The 15,125-nt window shown below is 41.7% G+C and overlaps 1 protein-coding gene across 6 annotated transcripts in view; it reads right to left on the bottom strand.

Annotated features, from left to right (window-relative positions):
• Window positions 1-15,125, bottom strand: part of ATXN7L1 (ataxin 7 like 1) — a 204,244-nt gene that overhangs the window by 7,271 nt on the left and 181,848 nt on the right. For all 6 annotated transcript variants that reach the window (XM_048836355.2, XM_048836356.2, XM_048836358.2 and 3 more), the window contains one exon: window positions 8,512-9,448. In XM_048836355.2, the coding sequence (XP_048692312.1) occupies window positions 8,512-9,448 (937 nt within the window). The remainder of the gene's footprint in view (window positions 1-8,511; window positions 9,449-15,125) is intronic.

The raw sequence follows: 15,125 nt of genomic DNA, 5'->3' as shown, positions 1-15,125 counted from the left end.
TAGACACATATTTAGATAAAATTTAGTCAAAATATTATTATAAAATTGTCCATGGCACATCCCAGGGTTTGCATGGATGCCAGTGCTCTGTTAGGTTTTTCTCTCTCTCTGTATATATTATACCATGCCTTACAGTGCCCTAGCAGTGCAGTATACAGGCATTTATAACCACTCAGTACTGGGGAATGTTGTCTTTTTAAGCCTCAGGAGCATTTTCTCTGAGGATGCAGGGATCACATATGCTTATCCTGGATTGGTACTGGTGTGTGGCTGACAAACACGTTTGGAACAGGTAATTTACCAGAGCAATGAATTTCATTGTCAAACCGTCTCGATTTTATAACATTCATTGGGGAAGAAGCAAAGGTCTCTCTCCTGAGTGGAGTGAGACACACACTGAAGATCAGTGACTGTTTCCTTTTCCTTGCTGCTCGTGGCAGAAGGGATATGAGAGCGTATGGGGTTGGTCAGAGTTGAGTTGGGTTTTTACCAGCTTTGTGGCCTTTTTCCCTTTTCCCCCAGGTCCTATCTTTTGTTGTTTGTCCACTCCACACATTTATCAGGGCTTGGTCTTTGTCTCAGTCCTACCTGTTCATGACATTAACCTTTAACATTAACCATTAACCTTTTTCCTCGGGGCTGTTTTGACTCAATTTTGGTGCCTCTATGCACGTTATCCAAAACAAGTCCTCTCTTTTACTCGTATCAGAGACAAGTCTGACGTATGGTTACAGACCTTCCCAGTACTGCATGCAGATAACCAGTGCCTGACATCTACAGTCACTAATGGAATAAGCTGAGCGTATGGGTTGTTTACAGAGTACTGCAACATGTAAACACTTTTCCTAGCCACTGAAGGCATCATCATGTCAAGTCCACAGCAGGGAGTTATAGGATACTATCAGGAGAATGATATGAAAAATTCATTATAGCTAATTTTCAAATTAAATTAAGGTCTGTTTAACTCCTCCCCCACTTACAACGCTTTGAACTGGTAAGTCTTTTCATTGGTAAGTCTCATTGCTCTTTACAATGGTGGGTGATCATTATGTCCCCATTTTACAGATGAGGAAACAGGCATTGAGAGGCGTGGTGACTTGTTCTAGGGCAGGGGTCCCCAACGCAGTGCTCGTGGGTGCTGCGGTGCCTGTGGGTGCCATGGCACCTGTGAGGGCATTTTTGTGCGCCCGCAGGACACCCCACTGCCGAAATGCCACCGAGAAGAGTTGCCGTTTCTTAGCGGCATTTCGGCGGGGGCGCTTCTCCTTGCTGCCGCTTTTTGGCGGCGGCATTTTGGTGGCAGGGTGTCTGGCGCCCGCCACAATCTTCTGGGAATAGCAATATGCCTCTGTCCTCTGGTGAGTCAGTGGCACATCTGGAAGTAGAACCCAGGCCTCTTGACTCCCATTCATTTAATGCTCCTGCGAATGTGATAACACAGGAGACGGAATCCTTGGTGTATAAACAGAACAGATTAACCATGTGGTTGCAGCAGCATGAGCTTCCTCACACAGCTCTGCTGGTAGTGCTTAACCCTGACATGGAGGGATTACTTCCAAGAGTGGGAGGGTAGTTCAGAGTCACAGCCCGTCTGGTCCATGGCACTCTACTGTGATGAGTAATAAAAGGGTTCCAGTCATGGTGGTGCTTTCTTGGTGATAGGGGTAACTTTACACAGGAATTAGAGTGAGGCCAGCTATCAGTTTATTCCACATATAAACCGGTCTATTTCACAGCCATTAAAAGGTAAAGCTTTCAGATATTGCCTCCCTGGGCCAGATTTGAGGTAGATGTGAAGAGCTCCACACCCTATCACCAGTCACCTGAGCCCTTCAGTGCCCTGCCCCTTGCTCTCTTATTATAAGGGGAGACCTACAAAATGCCAACTCTACATCAGGGAACAGCAGCAAGATTCCCAGTAACACTAATCTGTCGTAGAATTCTAGAAACACAAATACTGTAAGAACACAGCCTGTCAAGATTCAATCCAGCTTTAAACTGGCTTTGAACTTTTCCAACAGAAGACCTCATCCCCCAGCTTTTTCAATAGTCACACGTGAGGCGAATAAAGTTATTCAGTTGCTATATTTAGGTAGTTACAAGTTTAGATTTGTATGTAACATAAATACATGCAGTATGTAATGTGCACAGTCTTTATTATGTACCCATACTTCTGCCTCCTTGTTGCAAAGATGATTAGTTGCCAGTTACACTGAGCTCCATCATAATCACCTATAGTGTACTTAGTTCCCAAGGTAATGTTTTAAAGTGGAACTGTAATTACACTTATATAAATATTGTATGATGCTTAAATATCCATGTTCCTAAGACATTTATTCCATGTACTTAACCTCTTACTCTAGGGAAGTTTATCGGTACATACTAGGCTCACATTTACAAATATTCAGATAAGACAGGCCCTATGGTTCATATTATTTTGTTGTTTTACATAGTGCCATCCTTGTGCGTGGTGCTTTACAATAATAATATTACTTCAACAGTGCTTCACATATTCAAAGCAATGTACAAATATTAACTAATCCTCACAACATCCTTGGGAGGTAGTTTAGTACTATCCTCATTTGACAGCTTAGGGCAGTGGTTCTCAACCTTTCCAGACTACTCCTTTCAGGAGTTTGATTTGTCTTGTGTACCCCAAGTTTCACCTCACTTAAAAGCTACTCGCTTACAAAATCAGATGTAAAAATACAAAAGTGTCACAGAACTGAAAAATAGTTCACTTTTTCATTTTGTCTGTATGAAATTTTAGTTTGTACTGACATTGCTAGTGCTTTTTATGTAGCCTGTTGTAAAACTAGGCAAATATCTACATGAGTTGATGTACCCCCTGGAAGATCTCTGTGTACCCCCAGGGGTACGTGTACCCCTGGTTTGAGAACCACTGGCTTAGGAGACTGAAGCACAAGTGAAAGTGCAAGGTCACACACCAACTCAGTGAGAGAGCTGGGATTAGAACTCAGGACTTCCCAAGTTTGACCCCCACATTCATTTCTTCAAACCATGCTACTTACTGACACTCAGGCAGAAGGTGACAAGTCCCTGCTCCCAAGATCTTATGTGTACCAATATTCTGTAATAACATCATCTATAGTCTGACTTTCCTCCCTTTTAAGATATTAAAAGTTTCTTGTATCTAAGGCATCCCAGTATTTTGGGGGCACATATTTCAAAAGCACTGGCATGGAGATGGGAAGCTAAGGCTGATATATAGGGTGTTCCAATGATTGTCTGGGGATGAAGTTAAATCCAGGCCACTTGGACAGAGCTAAATGCCTAAGCTATGTGATCAACCACAAATGAAAAACCATGCCATTATCCCCCGCAAAGAAATAAAATTATCCATTTTCAAAAGCCAAAATAAAGAATCTCTTCATAGGTTATGTAATTATTGTAGCTCTACTGGTAGCAGGAGAGAGAAAATATATAATGGTGCCCCCCTTGGGGCTTTTCACTCTGCCCACTACACCAGTCTGAGAGCCCTATTCGTCCTCTTTTCCCATTTCTGTGCTGCTCCTATGTATGGAATGCCCTTCCCAAACCATCCTCTATTCATTCATGTTCCCTTTAAAAACTCACTTCTGCAATGTCCAAATGGAGGGAGAGTTTTCATTTAAAACAAAACAAAAAGCCTCACGCAAAGCTATCCCCATTTCTGGGTTTTGCAGTTGTCTTGTCTTCTACAGCTCTCTCTCCTCTCTAGACCAGTGGTTTTCAACCTTTTTTCATTTGCAGACCCCTAAACAATTTCAAATGGAGGTGCAGACCCTTTGGAAATCTTAGACATAGGGGTCCGCAGACCACAGATTGAAAACCACTGTTCTAGACTGAAACCCCGCATGGAAGGGACTAGCTTTGTGTGCACTGTATACAAATAATAAATCATAATAAAGGTTTTATCGGTATGCATTTGGCCACAATTTATTTATTCTCACACCTTACACTTTTGCCCTCATATGGTGCCATTTTCTCCAAGGATTTCAAAGTTCTATAATTAGTGGCAATTCTCCATCCTAGATTTAGGTGGGCCATCGTAACCGACTTTATTTGATTCTGTTTATTTAGATATTTAAAAACTGCATTGAATTCAGTGCTCTGAGCACATGCACATTAAAACAATAACCAACTGCTCAGTAAAGGTGCTTTGGAAATTGCCTCATACATCTCTGCTTTAGCTACCAGAATGTTCAATGAAATGCCCTCCATGGAGGTTCTGCTGCTTTGGAGCCCTCTGGTGGAATCTGTGTTACATACAATCCGTGGCAACAGAGCAAGTTCAGGGGGGAAACTGTGCTGTTAAACAGCCATGAATGGTGCACAGAACTGTGATTAAGATGAATTTATTTTACTTTGACTTAAGTTTTCCTACTTCTGATCGGGAATCAGCATCAGGGATCCAAGGGTGGCTGTACCATTGTTTCAGTGTAAGCAAAAAAGAAAAAAGCTTCTGACCACACCCCGCCTCCCCACTGAAAAATGTAAATACTACCATTTGATAGATGGTGAAGACACAGGCAGTTCACAGATCAGGCACAGAAGTTTGATGATTTGCCTAAGGTCACAAAGCAAATCAGTGACAGATCTGGGAGGAACCAGACCCCAGCAACAGAACTTAGAGGGACTGACAATCAGCTACCTGCTCTAAGAGACAAACTGTTCAGAATTTGTCACCCAATTAAAGTGGAAAGGGAAAACCCCTTAACATTACTATTTATAAAAGCAATTAAAATCAAATGAAGATACAGGTTATTGTGGAAATAAATGCTAATTTTACAAATACCAGCTCAATGTATTAAAATAGCTATAGTAATTAACTAGTGTATCACAACCTTTTCAATACCATGACCCCATGTTACAATAGAAATAGCACTGGGTTCCCAAACTGCCATCTATCCATAAAGAGAGAGAGTATGGCCATAACTCTTCCCTCGCTCCCCCAGCCTTGTTTGTGACCCCCGACGGTGAGAACTCATGAACTAGTTTATACCACATGGAGTTTCTTTTAACAAGTAAAAAAACCGAGGCGTACTTGTGGCACCTTAGAGACTAACAAACTTATTTGGGCATAAGCGTTTGTGGGCTAAAACCCACTTCATCGGATGCATGCAGTGGAAAATACAGTAGGAAAATATATATACACTGAGAACATGAAAAAATGGGTGTTGCCATACCAACTGTAATGAGACCAATCAATTAAGGTGGGCTATTATCAGCAGGAGAAAAAAAACCTTTTGTAGTGATAATCAGGATGGCCCATTTCCAACAGTTGACAAGAAGGTGTGAGTAACAGTAGGGGAAAAAATTAGCATGGGGAAATAGTTTTTACTTTGTGTAATGACCCATCCCCTCCCAGTCTCTATTCAAGCCTAATTTAATGGTGTCCAGTTTGCAAATTAATTCCAATTCTGCAGTCTCTCGTTGGAGTCTGTTTTTGAAGTTTTTTTGTTGGAGAATTGCGACTTTTAGGTCTGAAATTGAGTGACCAGGGAGGTTGAAGTGTTCTCTGACTGGTTTCTGAATGTTATAATTCTTGATGTCTGATTTATGTCCATTTATTCTTTTGCGTAGAGATTGGCCAAACCGGACAATGTACATGGCATTGCTGGCACATGATGGCATATATGGCAGGTGAACGAGCCTCTTATGGTGTGGCTGATGTGATTAGGTCCTATGATGGTGTCCCTTGAATAGATATGTGGACAGAGTTGGCAACAGGGTCTGTTGCAAGGATAGGTTCTTTGGTTAGTGTTTTTGTTGTGTGGTGTGTGGTTGCTGGTGAGTATTTGCTTCATGTTGGGTGGCTGTCTGTAAGCGAGGACTGGCCCGTCTCCCAAGACCTGTGAGAGCGAGGGATCGTCCTTCAGGATAGGTTGTAGATCCTTGACAATGTGCTGGAGAGGTTTTAGTTGGGGGCTGAAAGTGACGGCTAGTGGCGTTCTGTTACTTTCTTTGTTGGGCCTGTCCTGGAGTAGGTGACTTCTGGGTACTCTTCTGGCTCTGTCAATCTGTTTTTTCACTTCAGCAGGTGGGTACTGTAGTTTTAAGAATGCTTGATAGAGATCTTGTAGGTGTTTGTCTCTGTCTGAGGGGTTGGAGCAAATGCGGTTGTATCTTAGAGCTTGGCTGTAGACAATGGATCGTGTGGTGTGGTCTGGATGAAACCTGGAGGCATATAGGTAAGTATAGCGGTCAGTAGGTTTCCGGTATAGGGTGGCGTTTATGTGGCCATCGCTTATTAGCACTATAGTGTCCAGGAAGTGGATCTCATGTGTGGACTGGTCCAGGCTGAGGTTGATGGTGGGATGGAAATTGTTGAAATCATGATGGAATTCCTCAAGGGCTTCTTTTCCATGGGTCCAGATGATGAAGATGTCATCAATGTAGCGTAAGTAGAGGGGCATTAAGGGACGAGAGCTGAGGAAGCGTTGTTCTAAGTCAGCCATAAAAATGTTGGCATACTGTGGGGTCATGCGGTTACCCATAGCAGTGCCGCTGACTTGAAGGTATACATTGTCCCAAAATGTGAAACAGTTGTGGGTGAGGACAAAGTCACAAAGTTCAGCCACCAGGTTTGCCGTGACATAATCAGAGATACTGTTCCTGATGGCTTGTAGTCCATCTTTGTGTGGAATGTTGATGAAGAGGGCTTCTACATCCATAGTGGCCAGGATTGTGTTTCCAGGAAGATCACCGATGGATTGTAGTTTCCTCAGGAAGTCAGTGGTGTCTCAAAGACAGCTGGGAGTGCTGGTGGCGTAGGGCCTGAGGAGGGAGTCTACATAGCCAGACAATCCTGCTGTCAGGGTGCCAATGCCTGAGATGATGGGGCGTTCAGGATTTCCAGGTTTCTGGATCTTGGGTAGCAGACAGAATACCCCTGGTCATGATTCTAGGGGTCTGTCTGTGCAAATTTGTTCCTGTACTTTTTCAGGGAGTTTCTTGAGCAAATGGTGTAGTTTCTTTTGGTAACCCTCAGTGGAATCAGAGGATAATGGCCTGTAGAAAGTGGTGTTGGAGAGCTGGCTAGTAGCCTCTTGTTCATATTCCGACCTATTCATGATGACGACAGCACCTCCTTTGTCAGCCTTTTTGATTATGATGTCAGAGGAAGCTGTGGATGGTGTTCTGTTCTGCATGGCTGAGGTTTTGGGGCAAGTGATGCTGCTTTTCCACAATTTCAGCCCATGCACGTCGGTGGAAGCACTCTATGTAGAAGTCCAGTCTTTTGTTTTGACACCCATTTTTTCATGTTCTCTCTGTGTATATATATCTTCCTACTGTATTTTCCCCTGCATGCATCCGATGAAGTGTGTTTTAGCCCACAAAAGCTTATGCCTAAATATATTTGTTAGTTTCTAAGGTGCAACAAGTAAGTACTCCTTGGTTTTTTTGCTGATACAGACTAACATGGCTACCACTCTGAAACCTTTTAACAAGTTTCTTTTAAGTCCTTTTACTACTTTTGTTTTTTGTAATAAGTGCACTGTGGATTGTTCCAACAGTCACAGTATTCTGTGAAAACTACCATTCCATCTCTTTTAAATATGTTGATCTGAATTATTCAGTCACGATGTTTAAAGCAGTCACTATGCTTTTTGTGTAATGCATACAATTTAAAAATTATTTGAGCATTAATAAAAACAAATTAGAATGTTTTTAAAACAAATCCACATGTAAAGCGAACTTTCATTTTCCTGGTTCCAACTGTGAAATAAATCTATTTTATTAGCTTTATTGAGTTCACTAATCGAAAAGTTACTGTACACCAGAATAAGGACTGTTGTCTAATAAAGGGGATCCTAACTCGCAGAACCGATGTCGTCACCAGTCTTTGAACAATTCATTTAGGACCCAACCCCCTAAAAAGGGACTGAATGAGTAGTTCTGCTCAAAGGGGAAAATGAGTTTGGTTTAGGTCAGGAATCAGAAAGATGCTGAGAGCACAAAACAGCCACTGAATCCATGGGAGTGACTGGTACTCTCCACCTTTCAGGAGCAGGCCTTTATTTTGCATGTGTTTATGAAAAAAAAAAAAACGCTCCAAAAGCAAAACATCTGTATATAAAGAAACCAAATCTGATGAGCTGTGCAGTGATGAGCTATACTGAGATAGATTACATATTGAATTTGCATGCACTGTACCAAGCCATGAACAAAGAGCAGGAATTAACTTCTGAAATTAACTTCCCCATCCTTCCCCCTCAATTTGAGATCTAAAACATAAATAGCTAGTTGTAAAGTTGCATTAGAACTGTTATCACTTGTAAAACAAAAATATTTGAATAAAGTATCACAAAGGTGTTTTGCACACTTGAACCTCCTTTCCAGACTGGGTTCAAAACAAATGCAAAAACGTTTTTGCATCAGCCTAAACAGGAAGTCAGAAGATGAAAAACAGAGTCTGAGACAATTGTAAAACCAGTTCTCTCACAATTCAATACATTTCAAATAAGGCAAACGACCTGCAGAGAAGTAACTGGAAGAATCCCTTACCTGGCGAGAGAGCGAGCTGTTTGGAGGATCTGGCACCGTAGAAATAAGGTTGGCAGTGCTCTTTTTGTGAACACTATTCATACCAGGCATTTTAGTGATTTTACAGGCTTTGCTACTAGTACTAGAGTTTTTACGTTTTTTTCCATCTGATTTGTCAAAAGAAAGGGGTAGAGAAGACACTGCATTATGTGCTGCCAGGGAATGGTCCCCTGAATGGTGCACAAAGGAGGATACAGACAAATTAGAGGAGTCAATACTGCTTACTACCATGCTCATGTGTTTTACTGAGTCAGCTGAGCTACTTGCTAATGAAGTCCGTCCTGAGGGCTCCGATTTGGCACTGAGTGGGCTTGTTCCATTGTTTGTATTGTGTACAGACATACTGTTATAGGAAGATGTAGCCTGATAGGAGTTCAAAGTGGAACTAGAATTCAGGACACAGTTCTTTTTGTGGGACCCTGAAAATGAAGACGAGGAGGATGTCTGCAAAGATAATGAAGAGGAAGAAGACGGTGACTTTTTCTTTTTGTTACTTGAAGATTCATCGCTACGAGACGATAGGTCTTTGACTCTTGAGGATTTGCTGGTTTTTGTTTTGGATGGTTTGTGGGATGGGGAAGGGATGACTGCTGGCACTGGTGACACAGCTGATGGTGCCTTAAAAGTTGAGTCCATGATACTTAAACTTGCGGCCACATGAGGAAAAGCTGTGGTGTGTGACACAATGGAATTCGTATCCGACGCTGTCACAAAGGCTGTGTTCGATAACATGGCTGATGTCATTATGTAAGAAGATGTGATTCTTGAGCTGATGGGTGTTGAAGGAATATACACTGCATTGGGGTTGCTGAAAGGCTGTAAAACCGATGCTGGAAAAGGGGTGGTGATATGTGCTGCTGGAGAAGGCATGGGGCTATCTGCCGCAGGAGGGATTTTCCTAAATATGAAAAAGAAAAACATTGATATTCAGATTTTTTATTTTTCATCCAATCTGATAGGCTCAATTTGAGCAATGCAGATAGGAAGAGTTTTCCTGGATAGATCAAACTACGAAAAAAAAATTCTAATTCTAAATACTATCCCTCGTGACCATGTAAATTTTAACTCCAATACCACAGACTATTTTGTGTCAGTTTAAAATGTCTCTTTTTTAAACGCATGGTTCTAATGTTAGGTGCTTTGTGATTCAACCTAAAATAAATATGCACACACATTTTATTACTATAATAATTTCCTAAACATGGATCTTAATTTATATTTTCCCAAAGCATAGTTTCAAATCAGGAGTATTGAGCTGATGCTGAAGGAAGTGGGGGAGTAATACACAGGCCTGAGCAGAGAATTATGCCGCGTAAACTTCCCCAAACAACACTGCTAATGCCTCTTAATCCTGCCTGCAATACACCTGTTAATCTAGATCCAGGCTTCACTTCAGCAAAAAGTGCTAAGTGAAAATTCTGAGTTCAATGTTTCAATTAAATAATTTTATTCCAAATTTAATTTCCTGTTTCCTTCCCCACCTTACAAAATAACCCAGAGATACCACAAAGCTCAATCCCATGACTCTCAACCTCTAACCATAACGTTTAAAAATATTACATTTGTTTTTCTTGAAAGTATTCAAAGGCTGGATTAGTGGGACAATTCAACATTAACCTGAATTTAGAGGTCAGATCAACGAGGGGTGGGAGCTGCTGCACTTGGCCAGTTTCTGAGTTGTGAATCACAGGATCGGCGCAGTTAGAAATGCATAGTCCATCACTCTGTCAGTGGAGGATTGTTCCCTATAGCCCATTTTAGGGCTGGCCAGATAGGATTAATCAAATACCTAGTTGATGAATTTCACTGATTTTTGTTGAATAACTTGTCCATTTTTTGTGGTATTTAATCAGCTCTATAGGTGGCTGAATACTATTTGGAGAATATATTATTCAATAATTACCAGGGAAATTAGCTGTCTATATTGAATTTTTTTTTCCTATTCAGCCAACTCTAGCACACACTTTATTGCTTTATCTAGTCTTACCTTAAGTGTCCCAAGAAATTGGGCTTCTGTCATTTCTTCTGGGAAACTATTACATGGCCTTTTCCTGCCATTCAGCCTAAAGTTTAGCTTTCTTAATCTCATTCAGTTTCTCATAGTTACACTCCTTTGTATAAGCCTCTCTAATACAAGTTTTTTGAGCCATGTTTACACCCTTCAAGGATTAATAGACTCAGTTCTCACTGGCCCCAGAATGGTCACTCAGACAAGTATATATAAAAACCCCCAATGGAGTATTTCCTTATAAAGTAGTTCCGATTCCCTAACTATTCTCATTGATCTTCCCTGAACTACCTCCCTATTTGCAGTATCTGTCTAGAATTGAAGGGCCTAGCACTGAACACAATGCTTATGATAGAGAAGGGGATGGAATTATGCAGAGGCCTGGGAACTAGGAATTAATGAGTGCTAGTCTCAACTCTGCCAGTGACTTGCTGTGTGACCGTGGGCAAGTTGCTTAGCTTCTGTGTGCCTCACTTTCTTCATCTGCAAAGTGGGGGTGATAATTCTTACCCACCTTTGTGAGTAAGATGAAAAGTACTACATGAGTATTATTATTATTATTCTGGGAAACATACTCTCAGCACAGTGCTTTACCTCACCCCCTCATCTCTGCTGCATGAGCCATAGCTATGGGACTGCAATAGCATCAGTTCTAGAGTAGTGCTTTACAAATGCCCCTGCTTAGAGGGACTGTAATGCAGTCAGTTGGGGAAGATAAGAAAAGATCGGTCTGGAAGAAGGAGAGAATAAGAAAGGGATACAATTAGGGACCCAGTGTCAAGAACTTTCAATGTTATATGGCAAATAAAGTGCTGACAAAATTAACTGAAAAAAGAAATATTAAACATACGTAGAGATTTCATAAAGAGGCTGAGCTAGTATTTGGGTCAAACATTTAAGGTTAGACACTCACTGACTTCAATGGGAGCAGGATAGTGCCTTTTAACATGTTTCACAGTACTGACAGAGGTAGTGATTTTTTTTACGCTTTTCATGGTGTTGCGATGCCAGCGACACACTCTCTCAGCCGCCTGAGTGCTGAATCGCCACATGAACAAACGAGTACCTCTCAAATCTTTTGAGCTTCTATCCTGTGGATCCACAGCTTTACCTTTGGGTGGCAAAATGAACAGCCTCCTCTTCACCTGATAGTAAACTGCTACAGCTACTACTGGAAGATGAGAAACACTTGTGCAGCAAACACCTGCTATCTCCTTCTAACCTCAGCTATGCAAGAAACTAACCCCAGGGGCAACAAGCCCACTGTTTCCAAACTCCGTCTCCCAGCACAGCAGTCTGATTTCTTCTAGTCTACAGGTTAGTCAGACAAGCCGAGCTTTAGTATTTCAATAGCAAGATATTTAAATAAAATTAAAACTGGTTGATCTAATACCTGCTATATAATGCCTATAACAGCTCTAATATATGGAGTGACATGAAACATTACAAAGTAATGTAGTTATATTGGATGGAGCATGCACATTGTGCAGTACAATCACGTCTTCAAGTCCCAAGTGCTGTTTTTACATTGTTTTCTAAATTCTTAAATTGTTGTAATGCCAGCTATTTTTAATGCATCTGTGCAACTCATGCCCATATGCAGTGCTTAGGACACTGTTGCAAAATATAATGGTGAAATGTGTTTAATATTGCATTGCAAATGGACATGTTAAGACCTTAATGCCAATGAGCCTCATGAAACCTGTGTACCGCCATGAATACCTCATGTTAGGAAATCTTGACACACTGGTATCAAGTGCTCACTGACACCATTCCCCTTTATTCCAATCACCTTCAGTCTTCTCCAGGGTGGTCACAGATATATAGTTTTCCTTCCAGTTTTGAGGGGAAAGAATGAACAGCATGCAAAGTTGACACCAATGATACTTTGCAGATTGGTCAACAAAGTGTGTTGCTAGCCAAGCAGCACCAGAGAGGAGGACTGGGCTGTAATCCTTATTTTTGTTCAGTATCAGAACAGCCATACTGGGTCAGACCAAAAGTCCATCTTGCCCAGTATCCTGTCTTCCGACAGTGGCCAATGCCAGGTGCCCCAGAGGGAATGAACAGAACAGATAATCATTAAGTGATCCATGTTGTGTAGCCCATTCCCAGCTTCTGGCGAACAGAGGCTAAGGACACTGATGAGGTTCAACAAGGACAAGTGCACTTAGGACGGAAGAATCCCATGCACTGCTACAGGCTGGGGACCGCCTGGCTAAGCGGCAGTTCTGCAGAAAAGGACCTGGGGATTACAGTGGACGAGAAGCTGGATATGAGTCAATAGCGTGCCCTTGTTGCCAAGAAGGCTAACGGCATATTGGGCTGCACTCGTAGGAGCATTGCCAGCAGATCAAGGGAAGTGATTATTTCCCTCTATTTGGCACTCGTGAGGACACATCTGGAGTACTGCATCCAGTTTTGGGCCCCCCACTACAGAAGAATGTGAACAAATTGGAGAGAGTCCAGCGGAAGGCAACAAAAATGATTAGGGGGCTGGGGCACATGATTTATGAGGCAAGGCTGAGGGAACTGGGCTTATTTAGTCTGAAGAAGAGAAGAGTGAGGGGAGGATTTGATAGCAGCCTTCAACTATCTGAAGGGGGATTCCAAAGACGATGGAGCTACGCTGTTCTCAAGGGTGGCAGATGACAGAACAAGGAGCAATGGTCTCAAGTTGCAGTGGGGGAGGTCTAGGTTGGATATTAGGAAAAACTATTTCACTATGAGGGTGGTGAAGCACTGGCATGGGTTACCAAGGGAGGTGGTGGAATCTCCATCCTTAGAGGTTTTTAAGGCTCGGCTTGACAAAGTCCTGGCTGGGATGATTTAGATGGGGATTACTCCTGCTTTGAGCAGAGGGTTGGACTAGATGACCTCCTGAGGTGTCTTCCAACCCTAATCTTCTATGTTTCTGACATCATCCCTGCCCATTCTGGCTAATAGCCATTGATGGACCTATCCTCCATGAATTTATCTAATTCTTTTTTGAATCCTGTTATAGTCTTGGCCTTCACAACCTCCTCTGGCAAAGAGTTCCACAGGTTGACTATGCATTGTGTGAAGAACTACTTTTTTTGTTTGTTTTAAACCTGCTCTTTAGTTCTTGTGTTATGAACTGCCTTATTTACTTTCTCCATACCAGTCATGATTTTTTAGATCTCAGTCATATCCCCCCTTAGTCATCTCTTTTCCAAGCTGAAAAGTCCCAGTCTTATTAATCTTTCCTCATACGGAAGCTGTTCCATACCCCTAATCATTTTTGTTGCCCTTTTCTGAATCATTTCCAATTCCAGTATATCTTTTTTGAGATGGGGCGACCACATATGTATGCAGTCTTCAAGATGTGGGTGTATCATGGATTTATATAGAGGCAATATGGTATTTTCTTGCTTATTATCTATCCTTTTCTTAATGATTCCCAACATTCTGTTAGCTTTTTTGACTGCCGCTGCACATTGAGTGGATGTTTTCAGAGAACTATCCACAATGACTCCAAGATCTCTTTCTTGAGTGGTAACACCTAATTTAGACCCCATCATTTTATATGTATAGTTGGGATTATGTTTTCCAATGTGCATTACTTTGCATTTATCAACATTGAATTTCATTTGCCATTTTGTTGCCCAGTCACCCAGTTTTGAGAGCCTTTTGTAGCTCTTCGAAGTCTGCCCCTGGGATTTAATTATCTTGAGTAGTTTTGTATCATCTGCAAATTTTGTCACCTCACCGTTTACCCCTTTTTCCAGATCATTTATGAATATGTTGAATAGGACTGGTCCCAGTACAGACCCCTGGGGGATACCACTGCTTACCCTCTCCATTCTGAAAACTGTCCATTTATTCCTACCCTTTGTTTCCGACCTTTTAACCAGTTACCAATCCATGAGAGGACCGTCTCTCTTATCGCATGACAGCTTACTTTGCTTAAGAGCCTTTGGTGAGGGACCTTGTCAAAGGCTTTCTGAAAATCTAAGTACATTATATCCACTGGATCCCCCTTGTCCACATGCTTGTTGACCCCTTCAAAGATTTCTAGTAGATTGGTGAAGCATGATTTCCCTTTACAAAAACCATGCTGACTCTTCCCCAACAAATTATGTTCATCTATGTGTCTGACAATTTTGTTCTTGACTATAGCTTCAAACAGTTTGCCTGGTACTGATGTCAGGCTTACCTGCCTGTAATTGCCGGGGTCACCTCTGGAGCCATTTTTAAAAATTGGCGTCACATTAGCTATCCTCCAGTCATTTGGTACAGAAGCTGATTTAAATGATAGTTTACATACTAGAGTTAGTAGTTCTTCAATTTCACATCTGAGTTACTTCAGAACTCTTGGGTGAATACCATCTGGTCCTGGTGACTTATTACTGTTTAGTTTATCAGTTTGTTCCTCTTCTAATGACACCTCAGTCTGGGACAATTCCTCAGATTGGTCACCTAAAGAAGAATGTCTCAGGTTTTGGAATCTCGCTCACATCCTCAGCTATGAAGACCGATGAAAATAATTCATTTACTTTCTCTGCAATGGCTTTATTGTCCTTGAGTGCTCCTTTAGCATCTCGAT

This window comes from Caretta caretta, chromosome 1, assembly GCF_965140235.1.
Source record: "Caretta caretta isolate rCarCar2 chromosome 1, rCarCar1.hap1, whole genome shotgun sequence".
Lineage (NCBI taxonomy): Eukaryota > Metazoa > Chordata > Testudines > Cheloniidae > Caretta > Caretta caretta.
The sequence above is the reverse complement of the archived record's forward strand: the minus strand, read 5'-3'. Positions and strand labels throughout refer to the sequence as shown.